This window comes from Lampris incognitus, chromosome 2, assembly GCF_029633865.1.
Source record: "Lampris incognitus isolate fLamInc1 chromosome 2, fLamInc1.hap2, whole genome shotgun sequence".
NCBI classification, from domain to species: domain Eukaryota; kingdom Metazoa; phylum Chordata; class Actinopteri; order Lampriformes; family Lampridae; genus Lampris; species Lampris incognitus.
Window position 1 is genome coordinate 143714533 of NC_079212.1, and position 18952 is coordinate 143733484.

The following is an 18952-nucleotide window of genomic DNA, read 5'->3' on the forward strand; positions in this document are numbered from 1 at the left end:
TGACTACGTTAATTACAGTGTTGCCAAAGCAGGTGACAGCAAAACAGGTCAACAGAGTACGAAACCAAAAAAGGAAAAAGGAAAAAGGAATAGGTAGAGCTGGCAGGAACAGAGAACAGCGCTTGAAAAGCAACTGACAGTAACAGAGTGTTTTGGTCACTCGCTGACCAGGGTGTGAACTTTGACCCTCTCCTAAAATAAGGCCTTCTCCGAAACCTGAGAAATAACTAGTTTAACTGAGAAGGCAAGAGGGTTTTTTTTTGTTGTTGTAAACAGACATCGTGGTCCACTCACCAGTCCAGCTGGTGGCGGTAACACGCCAAATCGTCGTTTGCCAACCACCAATAAATCAAGAAGAAGAAGAAGAAGACGTAGAAGAAGAAGAAGAAGAAGAACTGGCGACGGCTACTGGGAACGCACAAAACAGCCCAAACGCGCGGTTTAACCCAGCCTCCTGGACGGGCGGAAGCCGTGAATACTTTATTCCCCGTCACAGAGAAGCTGCTTTGTCGCCGCGCCGCTTTGTGAGTTTATTTTGTTTACGGGGTTGTGAGTAAAACGGAGGGCTTGTTCCGTCTCTCCGGGTTTCCGACAAGCTGACGGACGCGGACTCTACGTCATCGCTCGGTTACTTGACTACCGCGCGTCAACGGGGGGGGGGGGCAGCCTCGTCATGGCTGATTTAGCGGCCGCACCGTCGACTTGTGGGGCGTCCCGGCGCACTGTGAGCCGTTCCGCCCGGGGTGGTCGCTAAGCTATGCTGTCGAGGGCGGTGTGGAAAAGAGAGGTCGCAGCTCTTGCTCGCTAAACGCCCCCCTCCCCTCTCCCCCCTCTCCCCCTCGCTGGACTCGTCTCCGGTCCGCCCCGCCGCAAAAAGTCAGGCCGCGCTCGTCTCGCGGCGGGTGGCGGTGATTTAGTAGCGGGCTAGCCTTTAGCCGCGAGCTATCGAACGCCACGCAACAGCCCCGAACCCGGCGATGGAAACATTGTAGCTTACGTTAGCTGGCTTAGCGCACGCCGGGCGGCTGGAAGAAGAGGGGGACGATGATCAAATCCAGGAGTGTCGGCGCCTCCTCGCCGCTGAATGGGAAGCAAGGTAAGACTGGCCGGCCGAGACTCTCTCTCTCCCTCTCTCTCTCTCTCGCCTTCGAGATGTCATCTGGGCGATTAGGAGCGTTAATGCAGTCTGGACGGTGAACTCATCTAATAAAGAGGCCAGCCATCTAAAATGTCCCGATTTCAAATTGTCTGATCATAATCTTGGGGTACGCAATGAGGTGAACTATCTTGGACGTTACATTGCCGAGCAACTGACGAGATGACGATAGGCGATGCCGCGTGATGTATGCACGCGCAAACACGCCGGTTTGTGTCCGGTTCATGTGGAGACGTCTCTGTTCTGAGCATAGTGTACACCGCTTATACTGCGCGCCTGTAGTCAAACTACATGTTGTACACCACTTATACTGCACGCCTGTAGTCAAACTACATGTTGTACACCACTTTATACTGCACGCCTGTAGTCAAACTACATGTTGTACACCGCTTATACTGCACGCCTGTAGTCAAACTACATGTTGTACACCGCTTATACTGCACGCCTGTAGTTAAACTACATGTTGTACACCGCTTATACTGCACGCCTGTAGTCAAACTACATGTTGTACATCACTTATACTGCACGCCTGTAGTCAAACTACATGTTGTACACCGCTTATACTGCACGCCTGTAGTCAAACTACATGTTGTACACCACTTATACTGCACGCCTGTAGTCAAACTACATGTTGTACACCACTTTATACTGCACGCCTGTAGTCAAACTACATGTTGTACACCGCTTATACTGCACGCCTGTAGTCAAACTACATGTTGTACATCACTTATACTGCACGCCTGTAGTCAAACTACATGTTGTACACCGCTTATACTGCACGCCTGTAGTTAAACTACATGTTGTACACCCCTTATACTGCACGCCTGTAGTCAAACTACATGTTGTACACCGCTTATACTGCACGCCTGTAGTTAAACTACATGTTGTACACCCCTTATACTGCACGCCTGTAGTCAAACTACATGTTGTACACCACTTATGCTGCACGCCTGCAGTCAAACTACATGTTGTACACCACTTATACTGCACGCCTGTAGTCAAACTACATGTTGTACACCGCTTATACTGCACACCTGTAGTCAAACTACATGTTGTACACCACTTTATACTGCACGCCTGTAGTCAAACTACATGTTGTACATCACTTATACTGCACGCCTGTAGTCAAACTACATGTTGTACACCGCTTATACTGCACGCCTGTAGTCAAACTACATGTTGTACACCACTTATACTGCACGCCTGTAGTCAAACTACATATTGTACACCACTTATACTGCACGCCTGTAGTCAAACTACATGTTGTACACCACTTATACTGCGCGCCTGTAGTCAAACTACATGTTGTACACCGCTTATACTGCACGCCTGTAGTCAAACTACATGTTGTACATCACTTATACTGCACACCTGTAGTCAAACTACATGTTGTACACCGCTTATACTGCACGCCTGTAGTCAAACTACATGTTGTACACCACTTATGCTGCACGCCTGTAGTCAAACTACATGTTGTACACCACTTATGCTGCACGCCTGTAGTTAAACTACATGTTGTACACCGCTTGTACTGCACACCTGTAGTCAAACTACATGTTGTACACCGCTTATACTGCACGCCTGTAGTCAAACTACATGTTGTACACCACTTTATACTGCACGCCTGTAGTCAAACTACATGTTGTACACCGCTTATACTGCACGCCTGTAGTCAAACTACATGTTGTACACCACTTATACTGCACGCCTGTAGTCAAACTACATGCTGTACACCACTTATACTGCACGCCTGTAGTCAAACTACATGTTCTACACCACTTTATACTGCACACCTGTAGTCAAACTACATACAGTGCATCCGGAAAGTATTCACACCCTTCACTTTCCCCACATTTTGTTGTGTTACAGCCTTATTCCAAAATGGATTAAATTCCTTTTTTTCTCATCAATCCACACACAATACCCTATAATGACAGAGTGAAAAAGGTTTTGTAGAAATTTTTGCAAATTTATTAAAAATAAAAAACTGAAATATTGCATGTACACAAGTATTCACACCCTTTGCTGTGACACTCAAAATTGAGCTCAGGTTCATCCTGTTTCCACTGATCATTCTTGAGATGTTTCTACATCTTGATTGGAGTCCACCTGTAGTAAATTCAATTGATTGGACATGATTTGGAAAGGCACACACCTGTCTATATAAGGTCCCACTGTTGACAGTGCATGTCAGAGCAGAAACCAAGCCATGAAGTCAAAAGAATTGTCTGTGGACCGCTGAGGCAGGATTGTATCGAGGCACAGATCTGAGGAAGGGTACAAAAAAATTTCTACAGCTTTGAAGGTCCCGAAGAGCACAGTGGTCTCCATCATTCGTAAATGGAAGAAGTTTGGATCCACCAGGACTCTTCCTAGAGCTGGCCGCCCAGCCAAACTGAGCAATCGGGGGAGAAGGGCCTTGGTCAGGGAGGTGAACAAGAACCCGATGGTCCCTCTGACAGAGCTCCAGCGTTCCTCTGTGGAGATGGGAGAACCTTCCAGAAGGACAGCCATCTCTGCAGCACTCCACCAATCAGGCCTTTATGGTAGAGTGGCCAGACGGAAGCCTCTGCTCAGTAAAAGGCACATGACAGCCTGCTTGGAGTTTGCCAGAAAGCACCTAAAGGACTCCCAGACCATGACAAACAAGATTCTCTGGTCTGATGAAACCAAGATTGAACTCTTTGGCCTGAATGCCAAACGTCACGTCACGTCTGGAGGAAACCAGGCACCTCTCATCACCTTGCTAATACCATCCCTACAGTGAAGCATGGTGGTGGCAGCATCATGCTGTGGGGATGTTTTTCAGCGGCAGGAACTGGGAGACTAGTCAGGATCGAGGGAAAGATGAATGGAGCAAAGTACAGAGAGATCCTTGATGAAAACCTGCTCCAGAGCGCTCAGGACCTCAGACTGGGGTGAAGGTTTACCTTTCAACACGACAACGACCCTAAGCACACAGTCAAGACAACGAGGGAGTGGCTTTGGGACAAGTCTGTGAATGTCCTTGAGTGGCCCAGCCAGAGCCCAGACTTGAACCCCATTGAACATCTCTGGAAAGACCTGAAAATAGCTGTGCAGCGACGCTCCCCATCTAACCTTACAAACCTCGAGAGGATCTGCAGAGAAGAATGGGAGAAATATCCCAAATATAGGTGTGCCAAGCTTGTAGCTTCATACCCAAGAAGACTTGAGGCTGTAATCGCTGCCAAGGGTGCCTCAACCAAGTACTGAGTAAAGGGTGTGAATACTTATGTACATGCAATATTTCAGTTTTTTATTTTTAATAAATTTGCAAAAACTTCTACAAAACCTTTTTCACTTTGTCATTATGGGGTATTGTGTGTAGATTGATGAGAAAAAAAGGAATTTAATCCATTTTGGAATAAGGCTGTAACATAACAACATGTGGGGAAAGTGAAGAGATGTGAATACTTTCCGGATGCACTGTATTGTACACCAGTTATACTGCACACCTGTAGTCAAACTACATATTGTACACCACTTATACTGCACACCTGTAGTCAAACTACATATTGTACACCACTTGTACTGCACACCGGTAGTCAAACTACATATTGTACACCACTTATACTGCACACCTGTGGTAAACTACATATTGTACACAACTTATACTGCACACCTGTGGTCAAACTACATATTGTACACCACTTATACTGCACACCTGTGGTAAACTACATATTGTACACCACTCTATACTGCACACTTGTCGTCAAACTACATATTGTACACCACTTTATACTGCACACCTGTGGTCAAAGTACAGCCTTTGTAACTAAAGCTTACAGAGGCTTCGAGTAGTTTATAATGATGCTATGAGAACATGACTAAAAAGACCTAGATGGGGTAGTGCTAGTGGGATGTTAGTGGCTGCAAGAGTCAGTACCTTTCAGGCTCTTCTAAGACATCTCATGTATAAATTTATTTGCCGGCTTAATGACTCTGATAATGTAATCATCATGAGTTTAACTAATATAAGATTCAGTACCACGCGCTACCAATCCCGGCAGTGGGACCACTGGTGTAGCTGCCTTCTTATAAGACACTGATTTGTTCCATTTATGTTAATGTATTGTCTTTACTCTGTGTATTGTCTGGGGTTTTTTTTTTAACCTATTTGTCTTTGTCTGTTATGGACCCTGAGTCTGCAATAAAGTTTTGAATTGAAAAATTTAATAATTTAACATTTGATACGGCTCAACATATTTTTTCATGACTATGGGTTATATCTAGCCAACAACCATGAGTGCTGGTATTTTCTACCGATCAGATTAATTTGTTGTCAAAAGTGACTTTTTTTGACAAACTAGTTTGTACAATGTGACATTTTATTGACTTGTGTGAGAAACATTGATTGACTGAGTCGTTACTGTGCCCCCCTACCTGCATGTGACATTTTGTGATCTGTTATTCTGTTGATGAGTTGTCTGTTAAACTGATATGAACTATGTGGTAGTCTGCTTTGTACTTTGACTCCTCTGTTCACAATTTCTTGATAATCTGGTGCAATTAAACTAAATGCATTCGACCCGACATGCACTTTTGGCTATTATGAGTACTGTGTTGCAAATGTGCTACTTGTACTTCAAATAGGACTATTATGATGTGATTAAATCGCATCAAATGCACTACTACTACTGCTCCATACAGTGCTACTACGCTATGATTGCTTTGCAGCCAATGTACTATTACTACTACTATGTAGCACTCCGTGAAAAACACTTACATTTATCTGCTAATTGCTGACTCTTGTAAAGTAACTTGGGTAAAAATGTCTTGCCAAATGTGTAATTGTAAATTGATGTGTACTTCCTCGTGTTAGACTGGGACTCCAGGCGAAAAAGGAAGATTGCTGAAATCACACAGACCCTGAATGAAGGTTCGGTGGATGTAGCGGCTCTGAGGAGAATGGCCATCAGTGAGGGAGGACTGCTAACTGATGAGATCCGCTGTCAAGTATGGCCAAGGCTTCTCAACGTTCCCCTTCACATCCTGGAGCAGGAACCGGGTACTGTATGCACGTGCAGCTGCTGAACAATCCTTACTACACGTATCTAAACTACCACACGTGGTGTTGTGTTAACAAACACACTCCTTGCCGCGTCAGCATCTCAGCAGTAGCAACAAAACACAAAGGCACGCTCGCCTGTTGCATGATGATATCAATGCCGTGATTTTCTGTTCAGAAACGGTAGAGAGGGAGAACAACAAGGATTACAACCAAGTGCTGTTGGATGTCCAGCGCTCCCTACGGAGGTTCCCGCCAGGTCGGTATATTTTACTGAAGCACATCGACTGCTCCTGACCTTACAGCAGCTCTTTCATGGCAGTTTAGAAAGGAATAGGGATTCTTTATTCATTGGTTTCAGTGTACTCAGAGAATTTGGTGAATGCTTCAGTATCTGCGTGGAGATGTTTTACATAGCAGGTCTGGTTTTTTGTTATGTTTCATTTTGCTACTGAAAGAACATTATAAAATGTGGGTGGAAGACTGCAGAATAGTTCAGAAAGTGAAACAAACTGTTTTATCAGTCAGTTTAGGTCGCACATACAAGCCATGCATAGGACACAATACAACATTGTGGTATACATTAAAAAAAACTAAGTAGGAGCTTCAGAACAATAAAAATTGGGACATATAAGGACGATGGATTTCAGAGTTTGGGGATGGTACCGGGATGGTATGTAATAAGTAAGTTTGGAGGCCAGATTCTTAGTTACAACATGAAATCGTGCTGAAGGTGAAAGAAGCTCTTGTTGGCGGATATGTACAGGTATGCCGGACGAGCAGAGGGAAGGTCTTCAGGAGGAACTCATTGACATCATCCTCAGAGTTTTGAAACGCAACCCACAGCTACACTACTATCAGGGTTACCACGACATCGTTGTCACCTTCCTGTTGGTCCTGGGAGAGCGTCTAGCAACGGCTCTCGTGGAGAAACTGTCCACACATCACCTCAGGTACCGTTTTTGTCCTTCGTAAGTCAGAATGGGGCCATTGGTAGGGGTCGTTGACAGGTTTTCGGTGTCGTCTGTGTTTTCAGTTTGCTTTAACTCCGTCTGTCTGTCTCTTTCTCTCGCTCTCTCTCTCCCAGGGACTTCATGGACCCAACCATGGACAATACTAAGCATATTCTCAACTACTTGATGCCCATCATTGAGAAGGTCAACCCTGACGTGCATGACTTCATGCAGCAGTAAGCTTGTCTGCTGTTTTCTGTGGCAACAGCGTATTACAGTCTGTACGGATCTGTCCTAACAAAAATGGCCAAGGCCCGAAGCTTTCATCTTTCTCTGAATTGTTTCTGATCATACAGCATTTTGCATGCTACAAAAACTGCAACAGTAGGCCCACTTTTTGGCTGGTTGGTCATATGAGGACACAGTGGATAACCTCATAAGTAACCTTGTCTAAAAGCATTAAAGCCAGTATATCTCTCATTTGTTTATGAGCCAGTCTTTCCACCACATGCTTGGCGTTCTGTAATCTATTAATTCACACCCAGTGGTTTCTGCTTTCATCAAATGTAGGTTGGAGGTTCCCCCCCCTCCCCCCCAGTATTTCGGCATTTAACGTGTCTAAACTAAACTTTCATAATCAGTTTTATTGTTCTTGAACTCATGAATGGGTTCACTATAGTAGGGGTTTCACAGACTAGTTGTTTGGTCGACTATCAAACCCACTAGTCGGCACTGCGGTAATGAAGCAGTGGCAATGCTTCTGCAGCAGAAATGCAGCCGGGGTGCTGCGGTTTCAACATATATCTGTTGGAACAGTCATCCCCGTTATGCCGCGTTAAATAAACATTCATTTTGTACGTTATGCTGCGTTAAATAAACAGAATTTAAAGTATTTAGAGAAGGAAAGACCCCCACTATCTCTGTTTCGGCCAAACGAGCAACCATGTTAACTGGTGACTTTAGTGACGGTAGCTGTTGGAAACACGAACAGAACACGTAGTGTCCTCCTACAAGCCTTTAATTGTACTTAAATCAATTTTGAACACACACTCGTCTGTGTTTAACCGTTTACGTAAGTTTGAATTGGGCTCAGCGAGGCTCCTTCACCTCGTAATCTTTCTTATAATGTGGGAAACAAACTGCAGCTGTATTTTATACCGTTATCCTCGATCGGAAAGTGACCCGTGTTCAGTTATTTTAACCGGAACGTTATAATGTCAGATTCCTCGTTAGACGCTAGCTGCTCTGCTAATCTGTGTTTTCCCCCCACATTAAAAGAAACTTCCAGAAATATGAACGCTTCGTGTTGGCAACACCGTTTGATTTACATCATCCATCCATCCATCTATCCGTTTTCCAAGCCACTTATCCTAATCGGGGTTGCGTGGTGCTGGAGCCTATCCCAGCAGTCATTGGGATAGGCTCCAGCACCCCGTATTTAATATAATATATTTTATTTTAGAAAATTTAGATAATGTAGAATAAAAAGGACCAGATGAAGATATGCTGTATTGAACATTCGATTTAAGATCATTTAAGGCTTTTAGGCCCCCCCCCCCCAATTTCTCTCCAATTGTACCCCACTTGTCCGAGCCGTCCCAGTCGCTGCTCCACCCCCTCTGCTGAGACTACCACATGCCTCCTCCGATACATGTGGAGTCGCCAGCCGCTTCTTTTCACCTAACAGTGAGGAGTTTCACCAGGGGGGGACGTAGCGCATGAGAGGATCACGCTAATCCCCCTAGTTTCCCCTCCCCCCTGAACAGGTGCCCCGGCTGACCAAAGGAGGCGCTAGTCCAGTGAACAGGACACACACCCACATCCAGCTTCCCACCCGCAGACACAGCCAGTTGTGTCTTTAGAGACATCCGACCGAGCCGGAGTTAACACAGGGATTTGAACCACCAATCCCCATGTTGATAGGCAACGGACTAGCTACCCGGACGCTCAGCTTTTAGGCTTTTTAACTAACAGCTGCTGTTACCACAACAACTACGGACGCACTCGGCTGAAAGTCACCAGAACATGATCACACTTGCAAGGAAGCAGTCACAGAGGTGCCCCGGTGCCTCACCTGATAGCACGCATACCCCATAAGGCTGAGTCCTTACTGCAGCGCCCTGGGTTTGAATCCGGCCCGGGGCCCTTTGCTGCATGTCATCCCCTCTCTCCCCCCCTGCCTTTCCCATCTCTCTCGACTTTCGCTATCAAATAAAGGCGGAAAATGCCAAAAAAATATCTTAAAAAAGAAAGCAGTTGTGTTGTGACTGCAGTATCTCCAGCTCAGCTAAGCTTGCTGGGAGCTTAGTCCAATCAGATTGCGGCTCATTTGTAAACAGCACCTCAAAGCCAATTGAGGACTCTGCTGTTTTATCTACCGCCAGGGCAGCACGGCGGCCCAGTGGTTAGCACTGTTGCCTCAGCGAGAAGGTCCTGGGTTTGAACCCCAGGCCGTGCCAGGTCCTTTCTGTGTGGAGTTTGCATGTTCTCCTCGTGTCTGCGTGGGTTTCCTCCGGGTGCTCCGGTTTCCTCCCGCCATCGTAAAGACATGCATGTTAGGGTACTCCTGTCTGTGCCCCTGAGCAAGGCAATGGAAAGAACTGGAGTTGGTCCCCGGGCACTGCAGCTGCTCACTGCTCCTATACAGTACGATGGGTTAAATGCAGAGAACACATTCATTGTAACTGTACAGCGACAAATAAAATGGCTTTCTTCTTCTTGGTCCCACCTACATTAGTTAACCCTTTACTGGTTGTATTTGAGACCGTTTTGACAAGGGAGGCACTGTGATGGACTGGTGGCCTGTCCAGGGTGTCTCCCCGCCTGCCGCCCAATGACTGCTGGGATAGGCTCCAGCATCCCCGCGACCCTGAGAGCAGGATAAGCAGTTTGAATGATGGATGGATGGATGGATGGGAGTTGATTGGCGTTATTGGGTGAAAAAAATGTGGTAACTTCTTTTTCTTTCGGCTGCTCCCGTTAGGGGGCGCCACAGCAGATCATCCGTTTCCATCTCTTCCTGTCCTCTGCATCTCCCTCTGTCACACCAGCCACCTGCACATTCTCTCTCACCACATCCATAAACCTCCTCTTTGGTCTTCCTCTTCTCCTCTTCCCTGACAGCTCCATATTCAGCATCCTTCTCCCAGTATACCCAGCATCTCTCCTCCACAGATGTCCAAACCATCTCAATCTCGCCTCTCTTGCTTTGTCTCCAAACCGTCCAACCTGAGCTGTCCCTCTAATATACTCGTTCCTAATCCTGTCCTTCTTCATCACTCCCAATGAAAATCTTATCATCTTCACCTCTGGCACCTCCAGCTCCACCTCCTGTCTTTTCATCAGTGCCACTGTCTCCAAACCATACAACATAGCTGGTCTCGCAACCATCTTGTAAACCTTCCCTTTAACTCTTGCTGATACCCTTCTGTCACAAATCACTCCTGGCACTCTCCTCCACCCACTTCACCCTGCCTGCACTCTCTTCTTCACATCTCTTTCACACTCCCCTTTACTTTGGACAGTTGACCCCAAGTATTTAAACTCATACGCCTTCGTCACCTCCACTCCTTGCATCCTCATGATTCCACTGTCCTCCCTCTCATTCATGCATAGGTATTCCATCTTGTTCCTACTGACTTTCATTCCTCTTCTCTCCAGTGCATACCTCCACCTCTCCAGGCTCTCCTCAACCTGCTCCCTACTCTCGCTACAGATCACAATGTCATCCGCAAACATCATAGTCCATGGAGACTCCTGCCTGATCTCGTCCGTCAACCTGTCCATCACCATTGCAAACAAGAAAGGGCTCAGAGCCGATCCTTGATGTAATCCCACCTCCACCTTGAACCCATCTGTCATTCCAACCACACACCTCACCACTGTCACACTTCCCTCATACATATCCTGCACCACTCCTACATACTTCTCTGCAACTCCTGACTTCCTCATACAATACCACGCCTCCTCTCAGCACCCTGTCATATGCTTTCTCTAAATCCACAAAGACTCAATGTAACTCCTGGCCTTCTCTATACTATTCTCTATTATTGAATTTATCTCCTGCGATTAATCTACTACTCGACTACTTTTTGGGAGTAGTTGGCAACTACTAAAATGCAGCAGTCGTGAATGCCCTACTATAGTAGCATATGGGGGGCGTCCGGGTAGCGTAGCGGTCCATTCTGTTGCCTACCAACATGGGGATCGCCAGTTCGAATCCCCATGTTACCTTCGGCTTGGTCGGCCGTCCCTACCGACACAATTGGCCGTGTCTGCAGGTGGGAAGCCGGATGTGGGTATGTGTCCTGGTCGCTGATTCTCCCACGTGCTATGTCCCCCTGGTGACACTCCTCACTGTTAGGTGAAAAGAAGCAGCTGGTGTGACTCCACATGTATTGGAGGAGGCATGTGGTAGTCTGCAGCCCTCCCCGATGGGCAGAGGGGGTGGAGCAGTGACCGGGACGGCTCGGAAATGTGGGGTAATTTGGTCATTTTGGTGTCAGTCGTTTCCTAACAGACATATTCACACATGTAATGCATTAATATCTGAGTTGGGTATTTATCTTGACAGAATATAGAGTTTAAAAACCAGCCGTCATGTTGACCGCCCATGGTCATTTTAGGTAGGAGTGAAATCCCGGTTGTTCTAGTGTTAAATAAAATGTTTTGTCTTTCGATTTTCCTGTGAGGTGTACTGTTACTAAAGGCAAATTCATATGAGAACTACCACTGAAGGCCTTCGATTAATCCATGAATCCACATCGTCCATAAGTGATTTAATCACCACAGTAGGCGTGCAGTTCCAGCCTGCACAAATTTTCAAGGCAGCGTTTTTGGAAAATAACACTGACTAAGGTTAAGAGGAAGAAAATACTTCAAGGAAAGGAAAGGTTGGCCATTGTGTGTTGAGACAGAGGTTTATGGGGCATTAGAACATATTTATCACCTCAGAAATGTGAACTCAACTGTTAGAGAGCACAGTGTCCCGAGTCATTTAACTCAACTGTTAGAGGGCACAGTGTCCCTCATCAGGTGACCTATAACCTCAAGGGAAGTTTATTTTATCAAGTAAACTTAAGTAAACTTCAAGTATATGTACTAGTAGTATACTTGTAAGTGTACTTAAGTATAATTTCGTTTAGTATATCTCTAAGTACTTAAAAAGTAAACTGAAAGTATACTCACTGATTTTTAGTTTAAAATGAGTATACTAATAGCACACTTGAATAAACTACTTTTTTGCAAGGGGGACAGGAAATGAATAGTAATTAAGAAACTTTCAACCACCTTGAGTCATGTCCTACTTTTTTTTTTTTTAATTCCCCCCCCCCCTTTCCTCCCCAATTGTACTTGGCCAATTACCCCACTCTTCCGAGCCGTCCCGGTCGCTGCTCCACCCCCTCTGCTGATCCGGGGAGGGCTTCAGACTACCACATGTCTCCTCCGATAAATGTGGAGTCGCCAGCCGCTTCTCTTCACCTGACAGTGAGGAGTTTCACCAGGGGGACGTAGCATGTGGGAGGATCACGCTATCCCCCACCCCCCCCCCAAACAGGCGCACTGACTGACCAGAGGAGGCGCTAGTGCAGCGATCAGGACACATACCCACATCTGGCTTCCCACCCGCAGACACGGCCAATTGTGTCTGTAGGGATGCCCGACTAAGCCGGCGGTAACACGGGGATTTGAACCGGAGATCCCCATGTTGGTAGGCAACGGAATAGACCGCTACGCTACCCGGACGCCCACCATGTCATATTCTCTGCTGTACCAAGTGGTTTTTGTACTTGACATTTTGATCGTGGAAACCAGTTGTCTGAGAATTTGTTTCCATTGTAAGTGGTAGACTTAACCAGGTTGGTAGGGTTGTGGAAATTGATCTCTGTCTGGAAACTGATCCGAGTCTGTTGTTTCATAGGGCGGAGGTGGGCACTATCTTTGCCCTCAGTTGGCTGATCACTTGGTTTGGCCATGTCCTGTCAGACTTCCGCCACGTTGTCCGGTTGTACGATTTCTTTCTGGCCTGCCACCCGCTGATGCCCATCTATTTTGCTGCTGTGGTAAGTCTGCCATATTCTGCTCCGCCAGTTTGTTTGAGAGCTCTCTGCATTCTCAATTAGTAGTTTTGTAACTCTAATTTGACCCACGGCTAAAGTTTAATCGATTCGCACCAAAAATACCTTCTCAGGAAAAAAGGACATTTGTTTTGCCCTCATTTGTTGATTTTCAGTTTGGTTGCTTACAGTGTTGCGTCATTTCAGTCGAGGATGGCAAGATCTCCTACGCCCCAATGTGAGGGCCAAAAAAACTTGTGTGGGAGATGGGTAAATGCTTGAAGATGTGTTGTATAATAATTCCATGCCTCGTGAAAACAGCGTCATGCAAATGCAGGATGACGGAAAATTATTTTCTCATCGTGACCTGTGTTCACTCGGAGAGGAGCTGGAAAGCGAAGAGAGATGTAATACAATTCGTGCACTTTTGTTGTTTTCGTCAATTTGCTGCAAAAAGCACTTTTCAAAAAGGGTTAAGAGCGGTGGAGAACTAATTAAATCACTACTTGGCACAAAATGGCTTTCAAAATTGGAAATGTTAAACTATATATATATTAAAAAAAAAGTGAATGGAGCCCAGTGCAACTGTTACATTAAATAAAGGCTACCGTCCGTCACCTTTAACCTTTTGGAAGGTTACTGTCTACACCCACTTCGAAATGGCTGAACTCGAGGGCCAGACTTTCCTCTCACCTGGTCCCATAATGGTGGCATGAACTGCTGTCTCATCAGAGCATTTCTTTCAAGAAAGGCCTGAAAACTGTCCTTTTCCATGCCTGCCGTAATTCGTAGACGCTCTCTAAGCATAACGGGTATACTGAGTAGGGGTGTAAGAAAATATCGATACACTCGAGTATCGCGGTATTATCTTTTGTGATACTGTATCGATTCTCAAAACTGCTATATTGATTTTTGCTTGTTTACATGTAAAGGGCAGCATGGTGGCCCAGTGGTTAGCACTGTTGCCTCACAACAAGAAGGTCCTGGGTTCGAACCCCTGGCCGGCCCAGGTCCTTTCTGTGTGGAGTTTGCACGTTCTCCCCGTGTCTGTGTGGGTTTGCTCCGGGTGCTCTGGTTTCCTCCCACAGTCCAAAGACATGTAGGTCAGGTGAATCGGCCGTACTAAATTGTCCCTAGGTGTGAATCTCTGTGTCGGCCCTGTGATGGTCTGGCGGCCTGTCCAGGGTGTCTCCCCGCCTGCTGCCCAGTGACTGCTGGGATAGGCTCCAGCATCCCCACGACTCTGAGTAAGGATAAGCGGTTTGGGTAATGAATGAATGAATACATATAAAGGTACGTGACAAAAATGTGTTGTGTGTAACCCCATGACCGCTAGATAACAGTGTTGTGATCCACCTTCAGCCATTTGACTCTTCCACTCCAAGGCAACAACGTAAACTGAGACAGGAAGTAGCATAAGCACAAAGAACACAGGCCTATGAAATTGCAATATATCGCCTTTCTTACAGTATCACAATATATCGCGATATATTGAGTCGTAACCCCTGTATCATGATGCGTATTGTATCACCAGATTCTCAACAATACACAGCCCTAATGCTGATATTGGTGATCGACCTGTTGCTCACGTACATTAATAGCACTTAACCGGAAAGACACTCTTGGCTATGATGTGTTTGCTATTCAATGCTCTAAAATACCTTTAGGATGACCCACAAAAATAGTGCTTAGTCAGATTGTACCAAAACAGGGTGTATTTGTGTGTTTGGTCCAGATTGTGCTATACAGAGAAGAGGAAGTGCTGGATTGTGAGTGCGATATGGCCATGGTCCACCATCTTCTGTCCCAGATACCGCAGGACCTTCCCTACGAATTGCTCATCAGCCGAGCAGGAGACCTCTTTGTCCAGTTCCCACCCTCCGAGCTGGCAAGAGAGGCTTCCACACACGAGAGGTAACAATACCTTACCCCTGTTATGGCTCGCCTTACCAGTCTTTTACACATTTAGTCCAGTTGAGGGTCAGGGAAGTGCTGGAGCCTTTTACAGCTAGGCAGAAATGCATCTTGGACAGGCCACTAGTCAAATGGCGTACAGCTACACTCAAAAGTCATCTATACCAGAGTCATGGAGAGCCATGTGCAGTAGGATGGAAAATACCACGTAACAGTAGAAGTTGGTCCTCAAGTTGACATTTGGCTATACGGTTTTCACCGCAGTCGTCTTTCCCTTTAGCGTACCTGGCACTGTTTCGCAGATCAGATTACTTTTGTCGCGTGGACATGGTTTGGGTTTAGAAAACCCGACACCGACCAGTAAAATATACTCTCTAAAACTGTTGGATGATGGTCACTACTGGTGGAAATACAAGCAACGTCTTCTACTGCCCGAAGATGGAGTCAACCATTTCTTAGTTTAATTTTTTTCCTATATGGTGATACATACCAGTACCATGATCTAAAACTACATAGACTGTGATGAAGATTCTGATCATATCACCCACAATATGTAGGTTTTCTTAACACCACAACAGCTGATTTCACTGATTAGTGCCCCCGTCTGGTTGAAAATGTAAAGGTGAGTAAAACCACCTTGTGTAATGTTGAGTTGAACTGAAAGCCTGCATACACATGGCCCTCCATGGCACACGCTTGAACACCACTGATGTGCACGGTCATGTTTACCTGTTAGAAAGTTAGAGTCTTCAAACTGACTCACATGCATGTCTCTGGAGAGCCACCCAACACAGGGAGATGTTGTTTAGATGGACCCCCCTGTTGCGTTACGTGTTGACCTTCATATTTCAGAGGGACCTGAGCGTCTATTTACCCTCAGTGTGTTTTATTTCTCCACACACGATTCCCTCACTCAAACTTTGTCATATCTGCCTCATTCACCCCCACCCCCACCCCACCCCAGCACGGCGGCCTCTACCTTCAACGACTTTGACCTTGCCTCCACCCAGCGACGGCCAGACTCCATACTGCGTCGCCGTAGGCGGCAGAAACTGGACGCGCTGGAGAGTTCGGGACCCGGCACCATGGTTGCAGTCGCCCAACCATCAGCCACACGGCGCTTTGTCAGATTGGCCGTCATGGGCCTGACCGTGGCTCTCGGAGCGGCGGCTTTTGCTGTGGTCAACACTGCGCTGGAGTGGGCTCCCAAACTCGACTTATTTCCGTGACCCGCTTCCTGCCTCTTCTGACCTTAGCCACCGACAAGTCTGCCGTGGACTCGCGCCGTTTGCTAGGTCTAATCCCTCGATCCCCTCCACTTCACATCACGACAGCTGTAGTCAACAGCACTGCTCCTGAGTGGCTTTTCTAAACTGGACCGTTCCTGTCGACTGGACGTGTCTGTACGGTCCTACGTAGAGCGCTGCTCGGGCCTTGACTTTTAAGGTGCCGAGTCTCACTGGTATGGCTGCACGGCAGGACAGTGAGGCATGAAGAGTCCATCTCATACAAGTGAAGGAGTATATTTCTGAGAACTTTAAAAATGTAATTTATATTTGTACATAAGATAATCAGAAGTGGATAAATAAATGTAAAGCTCACAGATATATATATATATATATATATCAGCCAATAAAGGCGAAAACTTGGTGGTCAAACTATGTCGACCTGCTGCCAACAGAGAGTGTGTATGGATGTGCCACGAGTGAGGCTGTGCATGGTGAGGGTATGCGAGTGTTTGTGTTTGGCTGTGGAGAAATTAACAACCTTTTTCTTTCCTCTTTGATACCCGGACAGAGACCAAAACGAGGAGCGTCTGCGTCCTCTCTTTGTATGTTTCCGTAGCTCTTAACAGTTGTTTTATAAACACGCTGGTAGCCGTAAGGGGATGTGGTCTCGACACACGGGCAGGTTTTCAGAAGTCGTGCTGACGGGGGGCGGTTTGGCCTTTTTGCATAATTTTGTACTGTAAAAGAGGTGTTGCTCAAACTTCTACAGAGAGGTTGGGTCCCTCTTCCAGGGACCTGACATCTGCAAAAACCTTCACTCTTTTGGTTCCTTTTTGGTTTTTAACCCATATTTAGATTTCCAAGCCGTTGCTTTATGTTTTATTTTTTGTCTTGCGTTGAATTCATCCCGTGCATTCAGCTGTAAAAGATCAGTCACAACTTTGTGTTTCAGTTTGCATCAAGTTTTGATGCATACTGAATAGTCCGCTTAAGAAAACCACAGACGGTTGAATCGGTTCATTTGGACACAAGGTTTACTGACAGGTGTGTCTCATCATCATCTAAGTGACCTCTTCAGTCTCACCTGACTGCAGGTGTCCCCACCCTTGTAAACAATACAGTGACTGCAGGTACCCCACCCTTATAAACAGTACAGTGACTGCAGGTACCCCACCCTTATAAACAATACAGTGACTGCAGGTGTCCCCACCCAATACAGTGACTGTAGGTGTCCCCACCCTTGTAAACAATACAGTGACTGCAGGTACCCCACCCTTATAAACAATACAGTGACTGCAGGTATCCCACCCTTATAAACAGTACAGTGACTGCAGGTGTCCCCACCCAATACAGTGACTGCAGGTGTCCCCCACCCAATACAGTGACTGCAGGTACCCCACCCTTATAAACAATACAGTGACTGCAGGTGTCCCCCACCCAATACAGTGACTGCAGGTGTCCCCCACCCAATACAGTGACTGCAGGTGTCCCACCCTTATAAACAGTACAGTGGCGTAACGACCCAAACCAACAATCGGGTTCATATCCAAATATGGGCGTGGTCACGCCCATATTTGGATAGAGTTTAATGGATAAATGGTCACGCCCATTTTGAATGACCATTTATCCAAAATGGTCATCCATCTGTCACGTGAATGGTCACCATTTGGATGACCATTTACCCGCTGGTGATGAATGGTCAAATGGTGGTAAGAGTACATCTGTCGCCAGTCCTCTGTGAACAGGACACATGGCCACTGTAACTCTGGGTAATGATCACGCCCATATTTGCATATGAAACTGGTGGTCATTGGTTTGGGTCGTTATGCCACTGTGTTGTTTATAAGGGTGGGGACACCTGCAGTCAGGTGAGACTGAAGAGGTCACTTGGGGCCCTGACAGGCCGGTCACCAGTCACGTCGGTGAGCGTCTGTGGCCCTAGGGTTTTGCGGTGTGTCCTGCACCGTCGGCAGTAGTCGGGACCCCTGTCGGCCACTTTTCGGCCGATTCAGCATGTTGACTCGGCGGAGTCCGTCGGGGAGAGAGGTCACTCTGATTGGGTGTCCAGCTTAGCGAATGAGTGCAGAACGTACATGCTAGTTGGTCGTCGGCTGTAGTCTTTGCGGTGTGGTCAAGTGCTACTTTCTGGCCCAGACGGCACGTGACGCAACAGCCGGCCTTCGTCGCCGCAAGTCGGTTTGGTGTGTCCGGGCCCTTGGCTGAGTGATGAACCATGTCCGTCAGTAAACCTGGTGTCCAGATGAACCGGTCCAGCCTTCTCTGGTTTGCATCTTAAAGTCGGTCCGAGGGTTTTTGTCACGAGACGAGTCGTCGGCGTTTCCTTTACCGAGTCGCTCGAGCTGTACCGTCTCGAGAGTGCGCCCGTGTGTCGTGACTTCCTTGAACCGTGGCACATGACGCCTCGCGCTTCGAGGAGAAACCTCATAACGAACCAAGCGTCTCTCACAGCCGCTCAAGCGACGGCCTGGTGGCCGGAGAAATACCGAAGCTGCAAAAAAAACAACTTGAACCGAGTTAGATTTCCTATTCCTCAGGCCGACAAAGTTGTGTCTTTTTTTTTTTAATTTTTGCATTAAACGGGGAAATGGGACACC

At 46.7% G+C, this 18952-nt stretch overlaps 1 protein-coding gene across 1 annotated transcript; it reads left to right on the forward strand.

Moving 5' to 3' along the window:
• The first annotated feature begins 370 nt into the window (after positions 1 to 370).
• On the forward strand, positions 371 to 17390 carry tbc1d20 (TBC1 domain family, member 20). The gene is made up of 8 exons (XM_056274217.1): positions 371 to 1096; positions 6000 to 6185; positions 6364 to 6444; positions 6952 to 7138; positions 7273 to 7374; positions 13059 to 13200; positions 14930 to 15108; positions 16073 to 17390. Exons 1-8 carry the CDS (start codon positions 1045 to 1047, stop codon positions 16335 to 16337), a joined length of 1194 nt encoding a protein of 397 aa, XP_056130192.1. The 5' UTR covers positions 371 to 1044; the 3' UTR covers positions 16338 to 17390.
• The last annotated feature ends 1562 nt before the right edge of the window (positions 17391 to 18952 follow it).